Source organism: Leptonotus elevatus, chromosome 17 (assembly GCF_054856555.1).
Source record: "Leptonotus elevatus isolate MCC_2025b chromosome 17, RoL_Lele_1.0, whole genome shotgun sequence".
NCBI lineage: Eukaryota > Metazoa > Chordata > Actinopteri > Syngnathiformes > Syngnathidae > Leptonotus > Leptonotus elevatus.
In genome coordinates this window covers 4765666-4787267 of record NC_141255.1, presented here as the reverse complement: position 1 = coordinate 4787267, position 21602 = coordinate 4765666, and the positions used below count along the sequence as shown (strand labels likewise).

At 41.3% G+C, this 21602-nt stretch overlaps 1 protein-coding gene across 1 annotated transcript in view; it reads right to left on the bottom strand.

Annotated features, from left to right (window-relative positions):
• LOC147159386 (pyruvate carboxylase, mitochondrial-like) overlaps positions 1–21602 on the bottom strand; it is a 146643-nt gene that overhangs the window by 12463 nt on the left and 112578 nt on the right. The window contains exons 13-21 of the mRNA XM_086059741.1: positions 20872–21016; positions 20711–20800; positions 16152–16373; positions 14033–14189; positions 8421–8661; positions 8166–8333; positions 6247–6328; positions 2321–2478; positions 1603–1689 (exon numbers count right to left, since the gene is read on the bottom strand). Of these exons, the coding sequence (XP_085915867.1) occupies positions 1603–1689; positions 2321–2478; positions 6247–6328; positions 8166–8333; positions 8421–8661; positions 14033–14189; positions 16152–16373; positions 20711–20800; positions 20872–21016 (1350 nt within the window). The remainder of the gene's footprint in view (positions 1–1602; positions 1690–2320; positions 2479–6246; positions 6329–8165; positions 8334–8420; positions 8662–14032; positions 14190–16151; positions 16374–20710; positions 20801–20871; positions 21017–21602) is intronic.

The following is a 21602-nucleotide window of genomic DNA, read 5'->3' as shown; positions in this document are numbered from 1 at the left end:
TTCAGCATTAGCGCTAGGCTAGCCATGTTTTGTATTAAAATATACAGTGGACGTGATTCTTAACGTTGTGTGATTAGTTTTACAGTTAACTCCAACTGTGGTGTCATTAAACAGCTTAAAGGGCACTTAAGGAGAACAAAATAACCAGCGTAACATACGCTACACACTTGCTAGTTGCTAATGCTACACAAGCAAAATGGTGCATTCAGGGCACTTTCACAGCATGGGAAACGACGGCTTTCTTCGATAATGTTTTAAGGGGAAAATAATCAGAAATTAGGCCGATATTTGAAGGCCGGTCGAACCCTAGTATTTGTATTTTCATGCATTTCCTTTCATGCATGTCCTCCTCGTACCTTAAAGCACCTGGCTAGGTGTTTCTGTTCCTGTTCTTAATACCTCCACGCTTCCTCTCCCTCCTCCTAAAAACCCCGTCTTGAGGGTTTTGCTCATCTTTCTCACTCCTCTACGTGTCTACGAGCGAGCACATAAACAACTCTCTCACTTTTACAGCGTCAAGGGAGCCGGGCAGGCGAGCGGCAGCGGTGAAGAATGGTACCTGTCACCAGAGGAGGAGACGGCAGACAGAAGCGATAACGAGACACCGGGAGAGCGAGGCGCAGATTAGAGATACGAGCCCAGAGTCGAATCAAAATGACGTCTGAGTGGCGAGCAAAATGGAGGCGGAGCACGAGCGGCAGAGGATGATGGAGTGAAGAAAGTGTGTGTGGGGGGGAAGACCGACGGCGGCCGTGCACACCTGCAGTGCTCAAGCTGGAAACGTCTGTGCGTGGCCTCTAATTCCACAAGCAAGCTGACAGAGAGACAGCCAGCTAATACAGACAAATATGTGCACAAGTTGTTGCTCTATTGCGAGGCACTCGGCAGGAAGAAGCAAAACTGAAGAGAAGACAGACGAATGTTTGCCAATTAAAACTGGAGGCAATTAGCAATGCTATCCATTAGCCCATCAATGGCGTTTCCCATTATGTGCGAGCCTCGAGCTAAGGGACTCAAAGGTAAAGTTATGTACAACATTGAAATTTCATCTTATCTTAACTCATTCACTGCCATTGACGTCTATAGACGTCAAAAAATAATTTTTACTATTTCTTTTAGTTTAACATTTTCCCCCGCTTTTGCTAACAAGAGTATAAAAATCTAGAATTTTTTTTATTGTAAATTTAGAACAGACATAAAAATTTGGAGTAATCGTTAGTTAACTAGTGAAGTCAAGTGACTAATTACAATTAAAAATTCTAACCACCTGACGCCCCCTAATAAAAAATACATAATTAAAAATAAGGGGCGTTATACTTATGTTATAAATGTACAATTAATTTTATTAAGTTTTCATAAAAAAATGTTAAACTAACTAGCTCACATGAATTCTTTTTACGTTTATAGTCGTCAATGGCAGCGAATGAGTTAATTTAAGTGCGTCCTCCATGCAACAGAACCAACACCGCGATGGACGATAACGATAACGAGGTCAGCTTGACGAAGACGGTGGACGTTCCATTTCTTTGTGACTTGCGGGAAGGAAGGCAACATGAAAATGAGCCTCTGTGATGTCGGCCGTGTTTCATCTCGGCGTCTCACCTTAATGAGGTCTCCCAGTAGCTTGTTGGCTTCAGTGTAGGCCTTCTTCACCTCCTTGAACTTATTCCCCAGGCCCATACTGTGCGCCTGCAGTCACACAACAACAACAACAACAAGAGCGTGAGCGAGATGATTACTTGGAAATTCTGGGTCAACTTCTGTTCTAATGCTTTTCGCCTACTTGAATGGCCACATGATCTCATTCACATTTTTTCCACTTTTGTTAACAAGAGTATGAAGACCTAGATTTTTTTTTTTTTATTGTTCATTTAGAATAGATATAAAATTTGTGATTAATCGCGACTTACCTATTGAAGCACCAGCACCAGTAAATACACTTTGAGAATTGCTGTTCTAAAGCTCGTCTGACCTTCTAAGGTCAACACTCTAATATGATGATATTCAGTTAAAACCAGGAATGATCTGCAAAGATCTCATTAGATGGTGCAGCCGATGGTGAGAAATAACCGCTCTGAAGAGGGCAAACACGTTTCCTGTAGTTTGTGTGACACGTCGGCAATGACTTCTGCTGGAAAAGGACCTCTATTATTAGACTGTCATGGCTGGACCTACAGGCATACAGCGAGGTCCGTGTTTACATCATCTCAATTTCACAGGTCAGCTGTGAGACTAAAACGCCATTTCGCTTCATTGAGCTTTAAAAAAAAAAGGGGGGGGGGAGGGGGACGGCGAGTAGACAAGAATAGCCGCGGGGTACCTGGAAGTGGAGGTTGGTGTACTGCCCTCCGGGTATCTCGTTCTCGTAGACGTCGGCGTTGCCGGACTTCATGGTGGCCGTGCAGTCGAACGGAGCGTAGAGGCCTCGGGCCACTTCCCAGTACTCGCTGTAGTCAAACACCTTCTCCAGTGTGATCCCTGACAACGCGCAAAAAAACGGCTTCAAATGCGTTCCAGCGGGCAAACACACACTTATTAGTATCCTTATGAAGCCTGACTTAAGGCGGAATTAATGCTGACTTCTCTAAACGTGTGTCTAAAAGCTTAACGGCGCATTAAACGTTCAATGACGGAGCCGGAGGTAGAAGTCGGCGCCTTTGTTTGTTTGTTTGCTCGGTTAAACTCCTCCGCGCATCCAACATGGTGGCGACGCGGCGCGCACATCAGTCACAGCGGTGTCGATATACGCGTCGTTCGTGCACACGAGCTTCCACGAGAAAACTGTGGAGAAAACTGCTGAAGGACAGACAGAGGTGAAAACAAAAAAGACTTCAGGGCATGTCAACACTTTCAACAGCTTTCCCCCCCCCCAGTTATTTAGAATCAAAGCTAATGTCATAATATTATGATATTTAAGTCAGAGGTCAACGAGGTACAACTTTATTCTTCTAATATAACCGGAGGCCATTAATCTCTTTAAAAAAATAGAACAGTATATTCTCGATTATGTTCAAACTAAATTGTACGGCATGTGACTATCAATTAGATGATGTCAGATTTCTGTGATGATAATCATATCAGAGCTTTTTATTGGGCCAAAGCTAAGGTGGGAGCAGAGGTGGAAAATCCAGGTCCAGAAAGTGCCACAGTTTTGCTTTAACCATTGATGCTAGCTAGCTAGCTAGCTCCCCAGCAGGTAAACGATCACCATGGGAGCTAGCTAGGGAGCTAGCATCCCACAGTTTGGCTTTAGCCCCAGGTGCCAGTTAGCTAGCTCCCTAGCATCCCACAGTTTGGCTTTAGCCCCAGGTGCTAGTTAGCTAGCTCCCCAGCAGGAAAATGAGCACCATGGGAGCTAGCATCCCACAGTTTGGCCTTAGCCCCAGGTGCTAGTTAGCTAGCTCCCCAGCAGGTAAACGAGCACCATGGGAGCTAGCTAGGGAGCTAGCATCCCACAGTTTGGCTTTAGCCCCAGGTGCTGGTTAACTAGCTACCTAGCAGGTAAACGAGCACCATGGGAGCTAGATAGGGAGCTAGCTAGCTAGTACCTGGGGCTAAAGCCAAACTGTGGCAGGGTTTTTACTTTCTGAACCTGGATTTGCCACCTCTGGGTGTGACAATGGAGTAATTTGTTTGTATGTGTACTGTTGGATTATTAACATTGTTTTTCTGTTTCAATATATATTCTTCAAAGTGTTTTTGATTTTAGTTAGATAAATACAACTGTTACCCATATGGTAGTTAGAATGTGGTCCGTTTTCTTTCCCCCTAAGGAAGTGAGGTGTCTGACTTAATCTGAATAAGGGGTGTCGGAATCTACAGGGCAGATATGCGGGAATCTCTGGTGCGAAGCTGCTACAGAGTTCAATTGTTTATCTAGGAAGCCAATAATTTACCTCACATCTGTTAAGGACTGAAAGAACTCAATGGGAGATGGCCTGATTGTATTTCTCTTTGCTGACAAAACAAGATCAAAGTTTCTCTTTCATCCCTTGGGGGGCTATGCTCTATCTGGGGTGTTAGGGGAGTTTCTGGTACAGAGGAAGTGTTTGCTCCATGTCCTGAGATAAGGAGAGGGGGTGTGTAGACTTGTTTTGACAGGAAATGTCACATGTTCTGATAGACCAAATGGTACTTTTTTTCCAATGACAGGGGGTGGGGGTACACTTGTGTATATATGCATGCATGAACTTTGAGAAGAAAACATTTGTGGGTGAGCTGCATGATTGAGCAGTAACTCCAAGTGGCTTTCAGAATCTGAAATAAAGCTGGCAAACTTGTTCACAGATTTCAACTTTGAATTTATTTGAACACGCAGAAATCAGAGAAATGATTTCCAACAGTACGCATTCACTTTTTAATTTTTTTTTTATGATAATTTATTTTTATTCCCCTTGTCTTCAATTTGACTTTGTGTGTCTTCTATTATTATTTTTTTGCACATTCACATCATCCCTAAACCATGTGCTGTTGTGTGTGCACTGTTCAAAATCTGGCAGTCTTCGGCAGCTGCCATTAATGAAATCATCTTCACACTAAGTAAGAAAGAGCAACAAAATGGATGCTTTGCCAAGTAAATATGTCATCCCCCGAGTGTGCCAGCGATTGAACGCGGAGACAAATGGATTAACAGTCACTTTTCACCACAAACAAATAGTGATGATAGTGCTTGCCAAAGGGGGTGGCGAGTGAAATGTGCATGTAAAGTGCTGTTAATTGCTATGCCACTGAGGACGAGGAGGAGGATGGAGAGACGACGTGAAAGAGGAAGCAGAGCACGCAGCAAACCACTCATTATTGCTTGGGAGCCCAGATGGAATGAAAAAGGGGGGCTGGGGGTGGGGGGTATGTGGGGGACGGGGGGGGGGGGGGGGGTGGTGGTGGTGATGAAAACAGTCTAAGGTCAAGAACGTTGCAGAACATTCTGAAGCATTCAAGGCCGCGCTGTTTGGTGAGAATGAAAAGACGAGAAGCGGCAGGCCTTCAAAAGGAGAACGGAGCACACAAGGTGACGGGTTTGACAGAATTTTCAAAGTCTTTCCTTATGGAATATGATAAAAGAAACTTGCTTCTGAATGATAATGAGCCACAGACTTTTTTGTAAAAAGTGGGCAAAGTATGTGGACCGGCAAACTCGGTTACTTTAATCCTGCCTGAGAGTTTCATTATTTTAAATGTTTTTCCCCCATTTGTTAATTAAAATGTATTCGTTTACATTCATATCTCATACCGTCATTTGCCAATTGAGTTATTGTAAATAAAAAATATTTGACAATATTTCAATTTTTTTTTTCTCTCAGCTGTCAACGAGGCACTCTAAAGCAGTGACACCAGCCCAAAGCTCCAGTCCACACATAAAACTTAAACACTTAAAAATAAATAAACAAATAAAAATACAAACTTTGCTCTTCTGAGTGCGCTTACTCACGGCCAACAACGAAGCACTCTAAAGCGGCTACCCTAGCCCAAAGCTCCAGTGTACACATTAGCTGTCAAGTCAGACTTAAAATAAATAAATACATTATATAAATAATACAAACATCCAACCCCCATGCAGTTCCAAGTGCGCTTGCTTATGGCCAACAATGAGGCACTCTAAAGCAACCACACCAGCAGACTTTTCGAACCTTAGCTGCATCAGTGTCGGCATAGCTGGCTCGCAATTGCGCCGGACAAAGTGTAACATGGCGCCACCCCCCAATCTGAAAAACTTCACGCTATATCTCCACAGTTTTCAGCAATTCTCTTCAAACATGTATTATAATGTTATGATTTGTGAAAGCACATTACAGGGTCTTAAAACAAATTGCCCCGCTATCGTGCCACAACAATCCCCCCCCCCCTTTCTAAATTTTTTGGGGGTCTTTCCAGGCACAACTTCAAATCATTTCATTAACGAAGCAAGCCGACGTCTTTATTTATTGATCCCCGTTTGGCTCCGGCTCCCTCCTCCTCGATTCCTTCCCCACATAATTGGCCGAATATCAGCGAGTCCGACGCGCCGCTGTGTCTGCGACTTCAATAAAGAAACATGCTGTCGTTTATTGATTGTTTGTTTTCCCGAGCGTGCGGGGAAGGACACTCTCAAAACGCAAATCACTGCTCGCCCAGACATGTTCCGCACCATTAATAACAACCCGTAAAGATTTACATCTTCTATAACGCGCTGGCTTTTATTCAGCCTCGGCGGTCGGAACATTAGGCACGCCTGCACTTGTCCTTTTTGCGGGACGGAAACATGCTTACCGGTGTCCAACTTGGTCCCTTTGGCGCAGGCGACCATTGCTCCCATGCTGGGTTGCGACGTCATGCCGGCCATCGAGTCAACCTGGCGGTCCCGAGAAGAAGACAGAGACAAAAGTAGAAATCGGTCCTTCTTAACTCATTCACTGCCATTGACGCCTATAAACGTCAAAAAGGAATTTTTTCCCCCCACTTTTGTTAACAAGAGTATGAAAACCTAGACATTTTTAAATAATCTTTTTTTTTTTTTTAAGAAAATATTAAAAATTAGGGGCGTCAGGCGATTACATTTTTTAATTGTAATTAATCGCATGACTTCACTAGTTAACTCACGATTAATGACAAATTTTATATCTGTTCTAAATGTACAATAATTGTTTTCTAGGTTTTCATACTCTTGTTAACAAAAGTGAAAAAAAATGTTATGAATAGATCAAATAATTTTTTGTTTTGGTGCACTCGTTAGTCGACTTGTGGCTGCTGTGATGGTACGTCGTGTGATTTCTTTATTATTGTAATCCCTTCATCACGCAAAAAAAGTGATTGGACGAATATGTGCAATATGAATTCACATGTATAAGGGAACGTATGGTGTTCCACAGGGTTAAATTCTGAGCCCTCTGCTGTTTTCATGGTATCTGCTATCCAGCTTAAGAAAACAGCACTAGTTGTTTTAAAGTGCTCTATAAAAATTGAGTGACGGGACTCAGCATCCTAACTGCATGATTTGCAATGCAATTCTAGTCACATCTAGTTATCTAGCAAAACTAAAGGAACACTTGGTTAAGATGCATGGAAATGGGTAAACTTGTCTTGAATTTGAAAATAAATAAATATTTTTTTCAATAAAGAAGGGTTCAACGAATGTGTATCGGAAACTGGTGGGGTTGAGACATTGGTATAAAGGGGAAAAAAAGGGGGGGGAGTAAAGTTGACAAACGATTTAATTTTTCAATCAGATTCATCACATCTTAGCATTTTGATTAATCACGATTAATCGTTAAACAAAAAAAAGGCATTTTTATCAACATTTTGTTTGCCGCCAAATTTGAAGAGCACCGGTTGAGGACGTCTTCAACATTTTTTGATCCACTGCACACGCTCATTTCATCTTTTTCTAATCAGTTAATTACTTGCATAATTTAAAATGGGGGGAAAAAATTACCCCAATATTTTGACATGAACAAATATTCCAAATGTGATACGCAAACATTTATGAAATGCTTTACTTTAATGCATGTAATTATGTTTATTGCTTTTAATGTAACCACCCGCTGTCACGCTAAAGGATAATGTATGGTCAAAATTAATTAATCTGCGGTAATTTATGATGAATTTTTTTTAATTAGTTAATGCTTTAACTTTGACAGCACTAGAAAAAAAAAAAAAACTGTAAATCATTAACATATTTAACACACATAGAGTGCTACCTTTTCATCATAAATGACAAAAGTGCAGCTAGCTGCTAGTTGGCTAACGTAGCAGCCTTAACCTTTGCTCAGTTTCTTTTTATCAAAAAATACAAAAAGACAACGAAATGATTTTATCCCAAGCCACAAATTCATCCCTGAAAAATTTACCCAGCCAGGCAATGCAAATAATCAACTTTACTTTCTTCCATTATAAAGTAGAATAAGCATGCAAGGGGGAAAAAAAAGGGGGGGGGGGCGTACTATTGAAATGTTCAGAGGCCCAAATTGCAAACAGCAGCTTCTTGCTTCAATGAATGGTTTTGAGAATGTTTTCAGATCTCACTATGCAAACATCGGAAAAATCGTATTTGCTCATGTTAATGGAACGACGTGACGGCGCCTTTTTGGTCGAGATGGAAGAAGCACAGAAGGCGACGCAGGCTGTGTTTGGACTCGCTGGCTCATTCCCTTCTCCCTAATAACTATATAGGTCAACGCAGTCACACTCACCGCCACGTCCACAACGTCAGCTCCGGCCTCCGCACACGCCAGCATGGCGGCCACGCCCGCGCCGGCCGTGTCGTGCGTGTGCACGTGGATGGGCACGTGGGGGAAACGCTCCCTCAGAGCTCCGACGAGGAGCTTGCTGGACTCGGGCTTGAGCAGGCCGGCCATATCCTGGAATACAAAAATATACAAACTCTTTTGGTTCAGACGAATCCCAGAGCGCATCGTCCATGATAAGCGCGGGTTCCGCTCCCTCACCTTGATGCATAGGATGTGCGTTCCGGCTTTGACCAGCTCCTCTGCTAGCTCCAGGTAGTAGCTGAGGGAGTACTTCTGCCTCATGGGGTCCGACACGTCGCCCGTGTACGAGATGGCGGCCTCCACGACGCCCCCCGCTGATCCGGCGGCCTCCATGCCCAGCAGCATGTTGGGCAAGTAGTTGAGGGAATCGAAAACGCGGAAGACGTCCATGCCATTCTCTTTTGCCACCTCGCAGAATCTGACGAGAGACAGACAGGTATCAAACTCGAGGCCCGGGGGCCGGATCCGGCCGCTGGTCAATAAATGTAATTGGTTCCGTGACTCAATCACGCATGTCTCAAGTCATTTCTTCCTATTCAAATGAATGGAAATGTAATTAATCGGTTACAGATGTCCCATTTTTCTAGGGATAGACCGATGATCGGCTGTGCTTATTATTGACGCCGATATCTGGATTTTTGATGAATATTATTATTATTATTTTTATTTTTTACAAATCGGAAGGCCGATATAGCTCGTATGTCACTGGGTGACGAATGCTTGTGAACGTAGCAAATTTGGGGTTTGTAAAAGCAGACAGTTTTCACTTCATCATCAAACATCATTCAAACATCTTTGCAACCAAAATTTGTCACGTTCGCAAGCGTTCACTGCTCCGATAAAATTTAAAGTGGATTAACTTCAGGGAACTTTTTATGTATATTTTTTTAAATTTTCACTTAACTTTACTGACACTGGGAACCATGCAATTTTTTAAAACAAAATTAAGTGAAAGTTTTAATATTTCACTTCTGTTGAAATTTTGGAAAACTACTGTAGAAATCATCAACAAAGTGAAGTTTAAAATTTTGACACAAATATTTTCTCTTTTACTGCAAATGAAGATTGGCTCCAAATATCGGTTATCGGCCACCTTACTCTGAATAATCGGTATCAGTCCTAAAAAGACGGTCTATCACTAACTTTTTCACAAAATTGAAATTTTTTAAATGCTATAACACACAAAACACTTTGATGCGGACTTTGAACTGAAGAGAATGCATGAAGCAATGGTAGTTGTTACAAAAAAGGCCAACAGGTGTCAGTAAAGTATAAGAAATCAATCAGGGCCAACAGATTTGTGAATAATGATGAAATTTAGCTATATTCTAATGCTGCAAAACGGAAACAGATAGAAATATATGTTTTTTTCCTGATGAAAGAAGAGACTCTTAATTTTTATTTTGGTATGTTTTTATAGCAATAGAACACAATATTCTGTGAAGGGGTTGCTTCAGTGAAAATGTCTGGGAGTGAATGAGTTAATGTGTTTGTCCAACATATCTTTCCAAATCCACAAAAAAAAAAAAATTCTAATATTAAATTCCAAATTTTTTTTTTTACATTTTGGATTTTTCCCCATTTTTTCCAGGATTTTTTAATTCCCGTTTCCCTCCGTTTGTTGTGGAAAATTGAATTTCCATCAGCATTCTTCGAAGAATATTTTAGGTTTTCAATAAATAAATTAAATTTGTTCTGCACATAGGCTAACCTACAAACACCAACGTGAACTGTAGATGAGCGGATTTTATGACTACGGCTACTATTGCTGTTGCACTTTCCTGAAAAGAAGATTATTTTCCACTTCAAATGTCATCAAATTGGTTCCTGCGTGAACCGAAGCATGACCCCAAAAAAAAATCATCACTTTCGGCTTTCTGTGACATTCTGACCGATTTTATAACCGGTCCCCCGAGGGCCCCAATAACTTTGACGTAGCCCGCAATGAAAACAAGTTTGACATCCCGTGATTTAAAGTAACACGACAAAGATTTGTCGCTTACACGCGCGCGCGCGGCGAATAAGTGGTCATGAATCGGCGTTGTCGCAGATAACGCCGCGCGTGCGAGACGGGATAAGCTGTTCAAATCCGTCCCGTAAAAAGCCCGAGTGGGGAATCCTTGCCTTTATTGTGGTACCTGGCAATCCTAATCAGGCTTGTCAGCACCTGACTGCAGCTGCTTCAACGCAACATTTGCACAAGAGCCATTGTCCCGCTCGACAAACACTTAGCGGCGAGCCACAAGGGGGATTATCATCAGGCGCTGTTGTCCAGTGTTTACACACGGCAACACAAACACGTCCTAAATTTTGTTGTTCTTATTCTCGCTCGCCCGCCCGCCCGCCCGCCCGCCAACCTCCCTCTCCCCTTCGTCCTGAAGCGACACGAAAGATCCTCATTAGCATCGGAGAACTTGTAGCGTGACCCGATGAAACGCACTTGAAATCAATTAGACGGCATGGAATTACACTTTGATTCCGTCGTGTCGATAGCGCCGCTTTGGGCCATTTCACAAGCAGCCTGCAGCACTAAAAAGAGAACTGTCGAGAGAGACGGCGTGAAAAGGGGGGGGGGGGGTGGTGCGGAGGCAAATGGATCAAAGACATTAATCGTGATGGTGCTCGTTTTCAATAGAGAGATGAGAGATGAATGGAAGCATAAAAATGAAGTATAAGAGAAGGGGGATGAATAGTCAAAATGGAGAGGGATGGGCAGACACAACAACGTCACAGAGGGCAGGGGGAGGTGTGCGCGCGGGTTTATAGCACGTCACGGGGACCATTTTCGGGTTTTTTACTATCACTGTGGGGACCACGTGTCCTTGTGGGGCCATTTTGCTGGGCCCCACAAGTTTAGACCTCCTTTTGAGGATCAAAACTTGGTTTTAGAGTTTAGGTTTGAATTGGGTTACGGTTGAGGTTAGGGTAAGGAATGGGGGTAGGCAATCATTTTTGATGGTTGGGTTTAGGGGGAAGGGCTAGAAAATGCATCATGTCAATGAGATGACCCCAGAAATATAGTAAAACAAACTTGTGTGAGTGTGTGTGTGTGTGAGGGAGGCAATATATTGGGATTTCACAGACTTGTGGGGCCATTTTGCTGGGCCCCACAAGTTTAGACCTCCTTTTCAGGATCAAAACTTGGTTTTAGAGTTTAGGTTTGAATTGGGTTATGTTTGAGGTTAGGGTAAGGAATGGGGTTAGGCAATAATTTTTGATGGTTGGGGTTAGGGGGAGGGGCTAGATAATGCATAATTTCATTGAGATGACCCCACTAGACATGTAAACCCAACATGTGTGTGTGTGTGTGTGTGTGTGTGTGTGTGTGTGTGGGTGTGTGTGTGTGTGTGTGTGTGAAGCAATATATCGGGATTTCACAGACTTGTGGGGCCATTTTGCTGGGCCCCACAAGTTTAGACCTCTTTTTGAGGATCAAAACTTGGTTTTAGAGTTTAGGTTTGAATTGGGTTATGGTTGAGGTTAGGGTAATGAATGGGGGTAGGCAATCATTTTTGGTGGTTGGGGTTAGGGGGAGGGGCTTGGAAATGCATTATGTCAATGAGATGGCCCCACTAGACATGTAAACCCAACATGTGTGCGTGTGTGTGTGTGAGGGAGGCAATATATTGGGATTTCACAGACTTGTGGGGCCATTTCACTGGGCCCCACAAGTTTAGACCTCTTTTAGAGGGTCAAGACTTGGTTTTAGGATTTAGGTTTGAATTGGGTTATGGTTGAGGTTAGGGTAAGGAATGGGGTTAGGCAATAATTTTTGATGGTTGGGGTTAGGGGGAGGGGCTAGGAAACGCATCATGTCAATGAGATGGCCCCACAAAGATAGTAAAACAAACTTGTATGTGTGCGTGGGCTGCCATATTAGTCATAAAGCCACTACTAATTTATCTGCGCCCAGTGTGTGTGCGTGGAGGGGGTCTTACACCTTCAAGCGTGTGTGCATGTTCATGTGCAGGCATGAGTCACCCACGACAGGGAGGTGACTAATCAATCTATTTGGGAAAAGGGCTCCAGGCAGAGATGACATTTATTATTTATGGGCCCTCAAAAGCGTTACACTGGTGTGTCATGTAGTTTGGTGAAGAGCGCGTGTCGTGGAATTTAGGCAAACAGATGTGTGTTAGATAGGCAGAAGACCGCAAAAGTATTTTTAAGTAACAATTTACTGGCTCACATTTTTCACGTTGTCACAATAAAATCCATCAATCTAACATTTTCACCTCCTTCTTTGACAAGTTCAGTGCATTCACCATTATCCAAGCTTTTTTGCTCGGCCCCCGGTCCCACATTGCGACATCGGAAATATCCGTTTGCATTGGGTCTAACCAGCCATGGCAGGATTTTTAGGCAAGTAGTACTGCATTTCCCATGATTCTTAGATACAGAAACAGTAAGTAGTTTTAATTCCAGTGCTAGCAAATAGATGTGTATGAGAATGAAAATGTGAAGATAATAGAAAGTGATTTGAGTTAAAGACGATCGTCGACTATCAAAACATAGCACACTCCGGATTATGAGGCGTAATTTTGGATCAAATTAAAGTTTTCTAAGTGCACCTTATGGTTATGGCGCATATCGGCATCGGCCATTTAAAAAATTCCAATGTCTGAAATAAAAATTTAAAAAAGGTTTCTTTTGAGATGTACATTTCTCTACTGGCCCCTCACACTGGTCACCTCTTTTAAATGTCATACTTAACTCATTCATTTTCACTGAAGCAACCCCCTTCGCTCCCGGCTGTTTTATTGGATTTTGACGGATTTTGACTGATTTTGCAAAAGCCCACAGAATAGAATAGAATATAGCTAAGTTTCATCATTATTCACAAATCTGTTTAACACTTCGGGGAAAGGGTTAGGGTTACAACATGGCCCTGGTTGATCTCATATACTCTGCTGCCACCTGCTGGCCGTTTCTGTAATAACTACCATTTCTTCAACCGTTCTTTGAAGTTCAGAGGCTGTATCAAAGCCTTTTGTATGCTGTAACATAAAATACGTATAAATACGTCTTTGGGACACGTAAAACATTTAAAATAGAACGTATTTATACATTTTTGGGAGCAAATTAGTTAATTACTGTAATCTTTTAGAGTATTATTTTTCTTATGAATTCATTCACTGCCATTGAACTATTTCTATTAGTTTCTTTTTTTTGTCCACTTTTGTTAACAAGAGTAAGAAAACCTAGAAAAAAATGATTGTACATTTAGAACAGATATACAATTTGTGATTAATCGTGAGTTAACTAGTGAAGTCATGCAATAAATTACGAAAAAAAAAACGGCCCTAATTTTTAATAATCTTTTCTTCTTAAAAAAAAAAAAGTAATTTTATTTTTTGTTTTTAATAATCTTTTCTTTAAAAAAAAGAAGAAAAAGAAAAGATTATTAAAAATTAGGGGCGTCAGGCGATTCATTTTTTAATCATAATTAATTGCATTCACTAGTTAACTCACGATTAATCACAAATGTTATATCTGTTCTAAATGAACAATAAAAAAAATCTAGGTTTTCATACTCTTGTTAGCAAAAATGGGAAAAAAATGTAAACTAATATAAATTGTTTTTGACGTCTATAGCCGTCAATGGCAGAGAATGAATTAAAACACATGACAATTTTTTTTTACTGAAAACTCTCAATCAGTATGATACAGTTAAAAAAAAAAGTCTCCAATTAATCAGTCAGATTACACCGTATGACTTGAATACCGTCTCTCGCAGATGTCCCTAATGGAGTGGCCGTGCAGAACACACACCCGGCGTCGTCACTCACTTGAAGACGGCGTTGTCGGGGTAGTTGGTGTAGCCCACGGCGTTGGCCCCCCTCAGCAGCATCTGGAACGGGACATTCGGGATCAAAGCCCTCAACTCCTGCAATCTCTTCCACGGGCACTCGGACAGGAAGCGCAGGGCCACGTCGAAGGTGGCACCTGTGTGTAAACACACACACACACACATTGACATTAAGTGTGACCGGCTTGACATGTGACATAACATGATAGCAAATAATATGTAAGGATACAAACACTTTGTCATTTTAACTCATTCACTGCCATTGACGGCTATAGACGTCAAAAATTCATTTGAACTATTTCTATTAGTTTACATTTTTTGCCACTTTTGTTAACAAAAGGGAATTTATTTTATAATTTAATACAGAAGGCTTTGATAAAGACTCTGAACTGCAAAGAAAGGTAATTATTACAGAAACGGCCAGCAGGTGGCAGCAGAGTATAAGAGATCAACCAGGGCCATGTGAAACCCAGATTTTTTTTATTGTACATTTAGGAGTTATAAAATTTGTCATTAATCGTGAGTTAATTAGTGAAGTAATGTGATTAATTACGATAAAAAAATTGTACTCGCCTGACGCCTCTAATTTTTAATAATCTTTTCTCTTTATCGCGTCAGGCGATTACAATTATTTACTGTAATTAATTGTACGACTTCAATAGTTAACTCACGATTATTCTTATTTTTTTAATATCTATTCTAAATGTACAATATTTGTTTCTAGGTTTTCATACTCTTGTTAACAAAAGTGGAAAAAAAGTTAAACTAGTAGAAATAGTTCAAATGAATTTTTGACGTCTATAGCCGTCAATGGCAGTGAATGAGTTAAGGCCGCTTGTGTGACATTTTCTCCATTGAAGAGGGACGAGAAGGGGGGGGGGGGGGGGGGGGGGGAAGACGATAGCAATCTCTCATATTCCGCCGTGGATTAGACATTTATCATATAAGCCAGAGATATTGAAGCCGCGGGTTTGTGGGTTTGTGCTGATCCAACACTGTCACCCTTAAATCTCATTTGCAGTGTGCGTTTGGAAATGGAGTGAGTCGACAGCGCTCTGGGAAGACCAGGAAAGCCCCGCGAGCAGCCTCCGCGCTTTATCAATTGTTTACCGAGCCGCCCGAGTTGGATTTCAGCCGACGTCAGCTCGCCGGACTTTGATATGGAATGATGCTGAGCCAAGGAGTTCATCCCAAACGGCGCGCTTTACTGGGAAGTGGCATTTTCGCTAACAATTGGCATTCATGTTGAAAAGTTCACACATGATAACTGGATCTGCTTGATCTGATAACGGTTCAAATGGTTAGTGTGGCACGTGATGAGCATAGCCATACGTTATGCGAGCCAAATGAAAAGTACTACATCCTCCACGGTGTTGGGAGAAACGCTAAATCAGGAAGGGACTAATCCTCAAAGGGCTTTTGCGGCTTAATCTGCCCAATGATTCATTGTGCCCGTGAGCGGCTGGCACACGTGACGCCAAATATGTTACCAGAGCACGGCGCCGAGACAATATGTCAAGATGACAAACCGTCACCTCGCCATTGATTGACACCTACGCGCCCTACATGGGACAGCGCATGGAGAGAAAACCTTGCTGACTCATCAGCTGTTTCACATTTTGCTCCTTTTTTGTGTGCTTCTCAGACATTAACTAATTCACTGCCATTGACGGCTATAGACGTCAAAAATTCATTTGAACTATTTCTATTAGTTTCACATTTTTTCCACTTGTTAATAAGAGTATGACAACCTATAAAAAAAAAATTGTATTGTAAATTTAGAACAGATTTTAAAAATGTTTAATCTTCTAAATCTAAATTTAAATAAAAGAAAAAGATTATTAAAAATTAGGGGCATCAGGCGGTTAAAATTTTTATCGTAATTAATCGCAAGACTTCACTAGTTAACTCACGATTAATCACAAATGTATTATCTGTTCTAAATGTACAATAAAAAAAAAAAAAAGGTTGTCATGCTCTTGTTAACAAAAGTGGAAAAAAAAATACTAATAGAAATAGTTCAAATGAATTTTTGACGTATATAGCCATCAATGGCAGTTCTTGAGTTAAAAATAAATGCAGCAGTTGCTGTGACCTACCTCCCCAGTTCTCCAGGCTAAAAAGGTTGTTGAAGTTATGACTGACAAAGGGCGAGATCTTCTTCAAGTCGTGGGTCCGCACCCTGGTGGCCAGCAGAGACTGGTGCGCATCTCTGAAGGTGGTGTCCATCAGCAAGAGGCCCTGGTGGGCACGCACGGCCTTGGCGAAGCCCTCCGGACCGTCGCGCAGCAGGACGTCGCGGAATCCTACCGGAGGCTCTCCTAAAGGTGCAAATGATGGGAGAATAAAACATTTTAATAACAGGGAATCCAGGTTTATATTTACCATAACGATAATGCTAATTTCTATTAGCCTGTCAATGATGTTTCGCATTATGTGTTAGCATTGAGCTAGCAGACTTCAAATATAAAATGTGCAATTCTGTTTTATGTTTTTATCTCTTTCAAGTGGATTTTTATTAGAGACAAACAATTAATTTTTAAAATCAGATTAATCACATCTTAGAATTTTTATTGACGATTAATTGCTTAATTAAAAAGGCTTTTTTCAACAAAAAAAAAACGTTCCCGCCAAATTTGAAGAGCACCGGTTATCAGTAAATTTTTTGACAATTAATGTTATGAGGACGTCTTCAACATTTTTGGATCCACTGCACACGCTCATCCTCCTCTTTTTCTAATCAGTTAGTTACTTGCATAATTTAACTCATTCACTGCCATTGACAGCTATAAACGTCAAAAATTAATTTGAACTATTTTTATTAGTTACATTTTTTTTTTCATTTTTGTTAACAAGATTATGAAATGTTTTTTTTTTAACATTTAGAACATATATAAAATGTGTGATTATTCGTGAGTTAACTAGTGAAGTCATGCGATTAATTACGATTATAGATGTTAATCACCTGATGCCCCTAATTTTTAATAACCCTTTCTTTAAAAAAATATATTTAAAATTTTTAATAAATTATTTTTAAAGAAAAAATAAAAGAAAATTAGGGGCGTCGGGCGATTACAATTTTTAAACGTAATTAAACGCATGACTATAGTTAACTCACGATTTTATATCTGTTCTAATACACATTTTTTTTTATAGGTTTTTATATTTTTCTTAACAAAAATGTTGAAATAGAAATAGTTAAAATGAATTTTTGACGTCTATAGCCGTAGAGTTAAAATGACCCCAATATTTTGACAAGAACAAATATTCTAAATGTCATACGCAAACATTTAATGCATGTAGTTATGTTTATTGCTCAAACACAACATGCGCTATCTTCAACATAGCCATCCGCTGTCACGCTTAAGGATCATCTATGGCCAAATTTAATAGTGCGATTAATCTGTGTTAATTCATGATTAATGCGATCATTTTTTGTGTTTAATTAATCAGTTAATGCTTTAACTTTGACAGCACAAATTTCCCGCTAACATATCAATAAACAGGAAAAACAACAACAAAGAGTCACTTCGGCGCCGATCTCACCAAGCCTCTGCCGGGCAATTAAACGCGAGCGTAACCAGAGGCTTTACAAATATTGGGAACCCGAGTCCGATCAATCTGAGCCGGGGAGTGGATGTTCATCAATCAATTAGTCCAGTTAATGAGCTAGCGTGTGTCCGCGCGTATGCTCACAGGCCTCTCATACTTCTCTTTTGGGTTTCTTTGCACGTGACCTTTTCCCTGGTGCGCCCCCCCCCCCCCCCCCCCGCGAAAGCAAATTAACTCCCGCCAGTAATGAGCCGCGCGAGCTGCCCCCCCCCCCCCAACTAAAAAGAACACTAGTTTAAACTTATCAAAATCAAATCAGGCAAATGATTTATGTGCATTTTGCCGCCAAATGCGGTTATTATCTTTGACAACGCCACGGAGCAAAGGCGCTGGCTTCCGTGTAAATAATACAACAAGCAATCGAATGTCACTTAGAGCTTCACAACACGCATTATAAATCCATTTGTGTTGCGCGCCTACTGTGTGCATTACGATTACTGTAACCACACACTCGATGTACCCTACATGCGCAGGAATGGAGTTAATTGACCATTTTATTACCTCCGTCAGGGAGAACTTTGACTCAATGTTGACATTTTGCTGTATATCATGTGGCGGCCTTTAAAAGCTGACCGGATCAGCTCATCGCTCGTCACGTTTGCACCCGTTTGCACCTGGCCGATGATTGCCTCTGTATGCGGGCAGGATTATAGCCGACACCGGACCAAAGCCGCTCTTGTCCTCTTTTTATAACCCCGCTCTCCTTTCACGTCCCTCTCCCTGGGCGGAGTGTGATAATACTGGCCTAATCCTTCTCTTCTCTCCCTCAATCCCTCATTTGAATGAAAGAAACGCACATTACAAATCTCATTACTCAGCTTTAGGTGCATTCATCTCCACGGGCCCGTATACCGGCTCCCTGCAGGGCAAACAGTTAAGACCATCGGGTCACACACATTTTCACATGGGCTAGGCTGAGCGGCCTAAGACCGCATAAGAGTAGAAACCGTTTTGAACAGATTAGACCTTCTTCCGCATCCAGCAGAAAAGGCTCCGCAGGTGTGTACTCGATCTTTCTGGCATCCCGTAAATAGTTCAACTGAGTATACGCAGTTCCCTGGTTGTTGTTGTTGTTATTATTATTGTGGCGAACATTAAAGATAAAATAACCGGTGAAAGTTCCCAACAGAAATGTACACGTTTTGAAAAAAAATAAGGCAAATAATAAATAATGGTAATTTTCTATTCTACTAATTGAATTTCTCATTTCTGATCATAAAACAGCCACAAGACCAGTATCGGCCGCCATTTCAAGTATACTACTGAATCTCAGGGTTATTATAGTTTGGGAATTTTCATTTTCATTTGTATTTTTATTTCATTTTGTTATTTAAATTTAGTTAGTTTTGATTAGTTTTCAGGATGGTTATGTTAGTTTTAATTAAAAAAAAAAGCTTAGATTTTGTTTTAGTTAGTTTCAGCATTAGTTTTAGTTTTTTTATTTATTAATTTATTTTTAATGTGTATTACTTGTGCACAGTATTTAACCCTTTATCGTAAAATGAAAACATTACTTCAGTGTGACACACTTTCAAACGGTTTATTTCGGTTAATATTGAAATAAATATCCTTAAAATCACATTTAAAATCCTTACCAAAGATACTATAATTATAGTTAGTTTTGTATAAAGATAAAATGTAGTTTCAGTTAGTTTTCGTTTTTTTTTTAAAAGCATTTTCATTTTTTTTTTTTTTTCGTTTACAAAATAGTATTTTTGAATTTTAGTTTTAGTTTTTTCATTAATTTTCGCTAACTAAAATAACCTTGCAACCGATACCTCGACTTATCGGCTTCATATCGGGGGGGGGGGGGCTGTACTGCGGTGAGGCTGATTTTCCATTCACAAAAGAAGCAAAGGATGGAAAGACGTCTTTTGAAAAAAAGCCCACAGAGACCGAAGGGGCAACGCGGGTCTCTGGTTAATCGATCCAAAGTCCACAGTGTGCCGTGTAAAGAGCGTTTGGGGCAAATTCATAAATGAACAAGGAGGCCAAAGAGCCTGACTCCCGAGATTGCGCTCAGCACGGCTCGGCCGTTAAGTCGGTCCTGCAGGACTTGAGGGAAGACAGCAACTTTGGGCTTCGTGAATTGCGCTCGCTCTCCCGTATCCCTTTACTCATCGCTCAGTTGAGCAACCCACGGTGCAGTCCTTTCCCAGGGCGGGTGCTAAACGGAACCTTTTTGGGAGGCTTTTTTCCGCCTAAAGTCATCCGCCTGTTGGACGGCCCATTTGTCATTCAGACACTGCTTTTATCCAAAGTGCCTCAGGTTCCATCACAAGTGTTTACAATTTGAGAACGCGAGGCCCGGAAGGGAAGTGAACCCATCTGCTTCGATGAGACAGAAGTGGGCAGAATTCAAATGAATTAACGCACATGTTGACAGTTGTCTTTATGTATCTTTTTTTTTTAATCTATTTCAGTTTGAGTGGTTAACTTACTAAACACTTTGGGCTGTATTTTCGTAGACAGGTGCCCGTGTGGTCTAAAAATGGGTGCATCTCAATTTTCCTGCCGGGTCAAGTTTAATTGAGCATGTTTGTGAATTTGATAGATGTGCATGGGTGCTCCGGCGCGCCGGTGACAAAATCTCGATGAGACTTTAGACTTAGTAAAACCAGGTCTATCAAGTGGTGGCAGGTGGTTTAACACAATTTGTGGTTTGCATGTATAAACGCACTATGCGTGTGCCAATCTCATCTCCCGGAGCCCAGCGAGTCAATTTGCTTCTGTGACGTCAAGCCCGGCGTGCGCTCCGACTCTCCTTATTTGAATGCAAATGAAGAATGCCATTATAAAAGGCCTCGAGTCGGCTACATTCCATCCTCAAAATGTGCCTTGTTACGCCCAATTCTACCTGCACGGAGTCTAGGAAAAAACTCTGAAAGAGAAAACTTCACCCATGGGCACAGTTAGACTGTGCTTTGCGCGAGACTCAGCTTCGGCACAAAAAAATAGGGCCCTTTAACTTGAATTGTCATTTTGTAAATCCCCAACGAAAGTCCAGTTACCAAATGCACATCATGTAATTGGCAAAACTACATACCCATGGTGACGGGTGGAACAACAGGGTCAATAGAGGACGGCTTGGCCTTCACCGGGATGGGCGTGGTCGGGCCGTTCACCATCACGTGACCTTCAAAGGCAGCAGACGGTTGGAAGGCGGCAGCAAATAGATACATTTGCTACATTTGTTTATCGACTGACCCAGATAGTGCAACAGCTTCTGCGCGCGGTTCTGCGTGGGCTTGAGGTTGAACAGTTCCTGGTTCTCGTCGATGAACTGCGTGTCCACGGTGGAGTGGAGGAACTGGTGGTTGGAGAAGACGTTCTGGAGGAACGGGATGTTGGTCTGGGATGGGGAGAAACGGAGACAAACAGCACACTGTGATGTTGTCGGATGCAAAAACTGGTTGTGTATCGTCACTGTTGGGCGGACAACTTCTATGACCAAATATGGTCAATTTGACATCTATCCAGCCACATTTGTTCATAAATCAATATTGTTCGTCTGTCCCCGTGTCATTTGCTTACTTTGAGGCATTATTAACAGAGATGGGAAGTAACAAAGTACAAATACTTTGTTACACTACTTAAGTATTTTTTTCCTGAGTATTTATTTTTTAGACTACTTTTGACTTTTACTTTTCGATACATATTCAAAACAAGGTCGTTACTTTTGTTTTAAATGCATGAAAACGATGAAAATAATAGACCTGGAAGAAGAAAAGCAGCGTCAAGAGTCATTCATCCAATTGTTTCAAATTTTCCAAGCGAATGTACTGAAAATGCGCAAAACGGACATCTGTTCTTCTTTTGCCAATATTGAGAGAAGACTTCGCCCCTGTCGGTGGCGGTATACACCATAGAGATGTGATCCAAAAGAAGAAGAAGAACAGGAAGTGACTGCGCCGTGCCGTATGAGCATTTGTAATTCG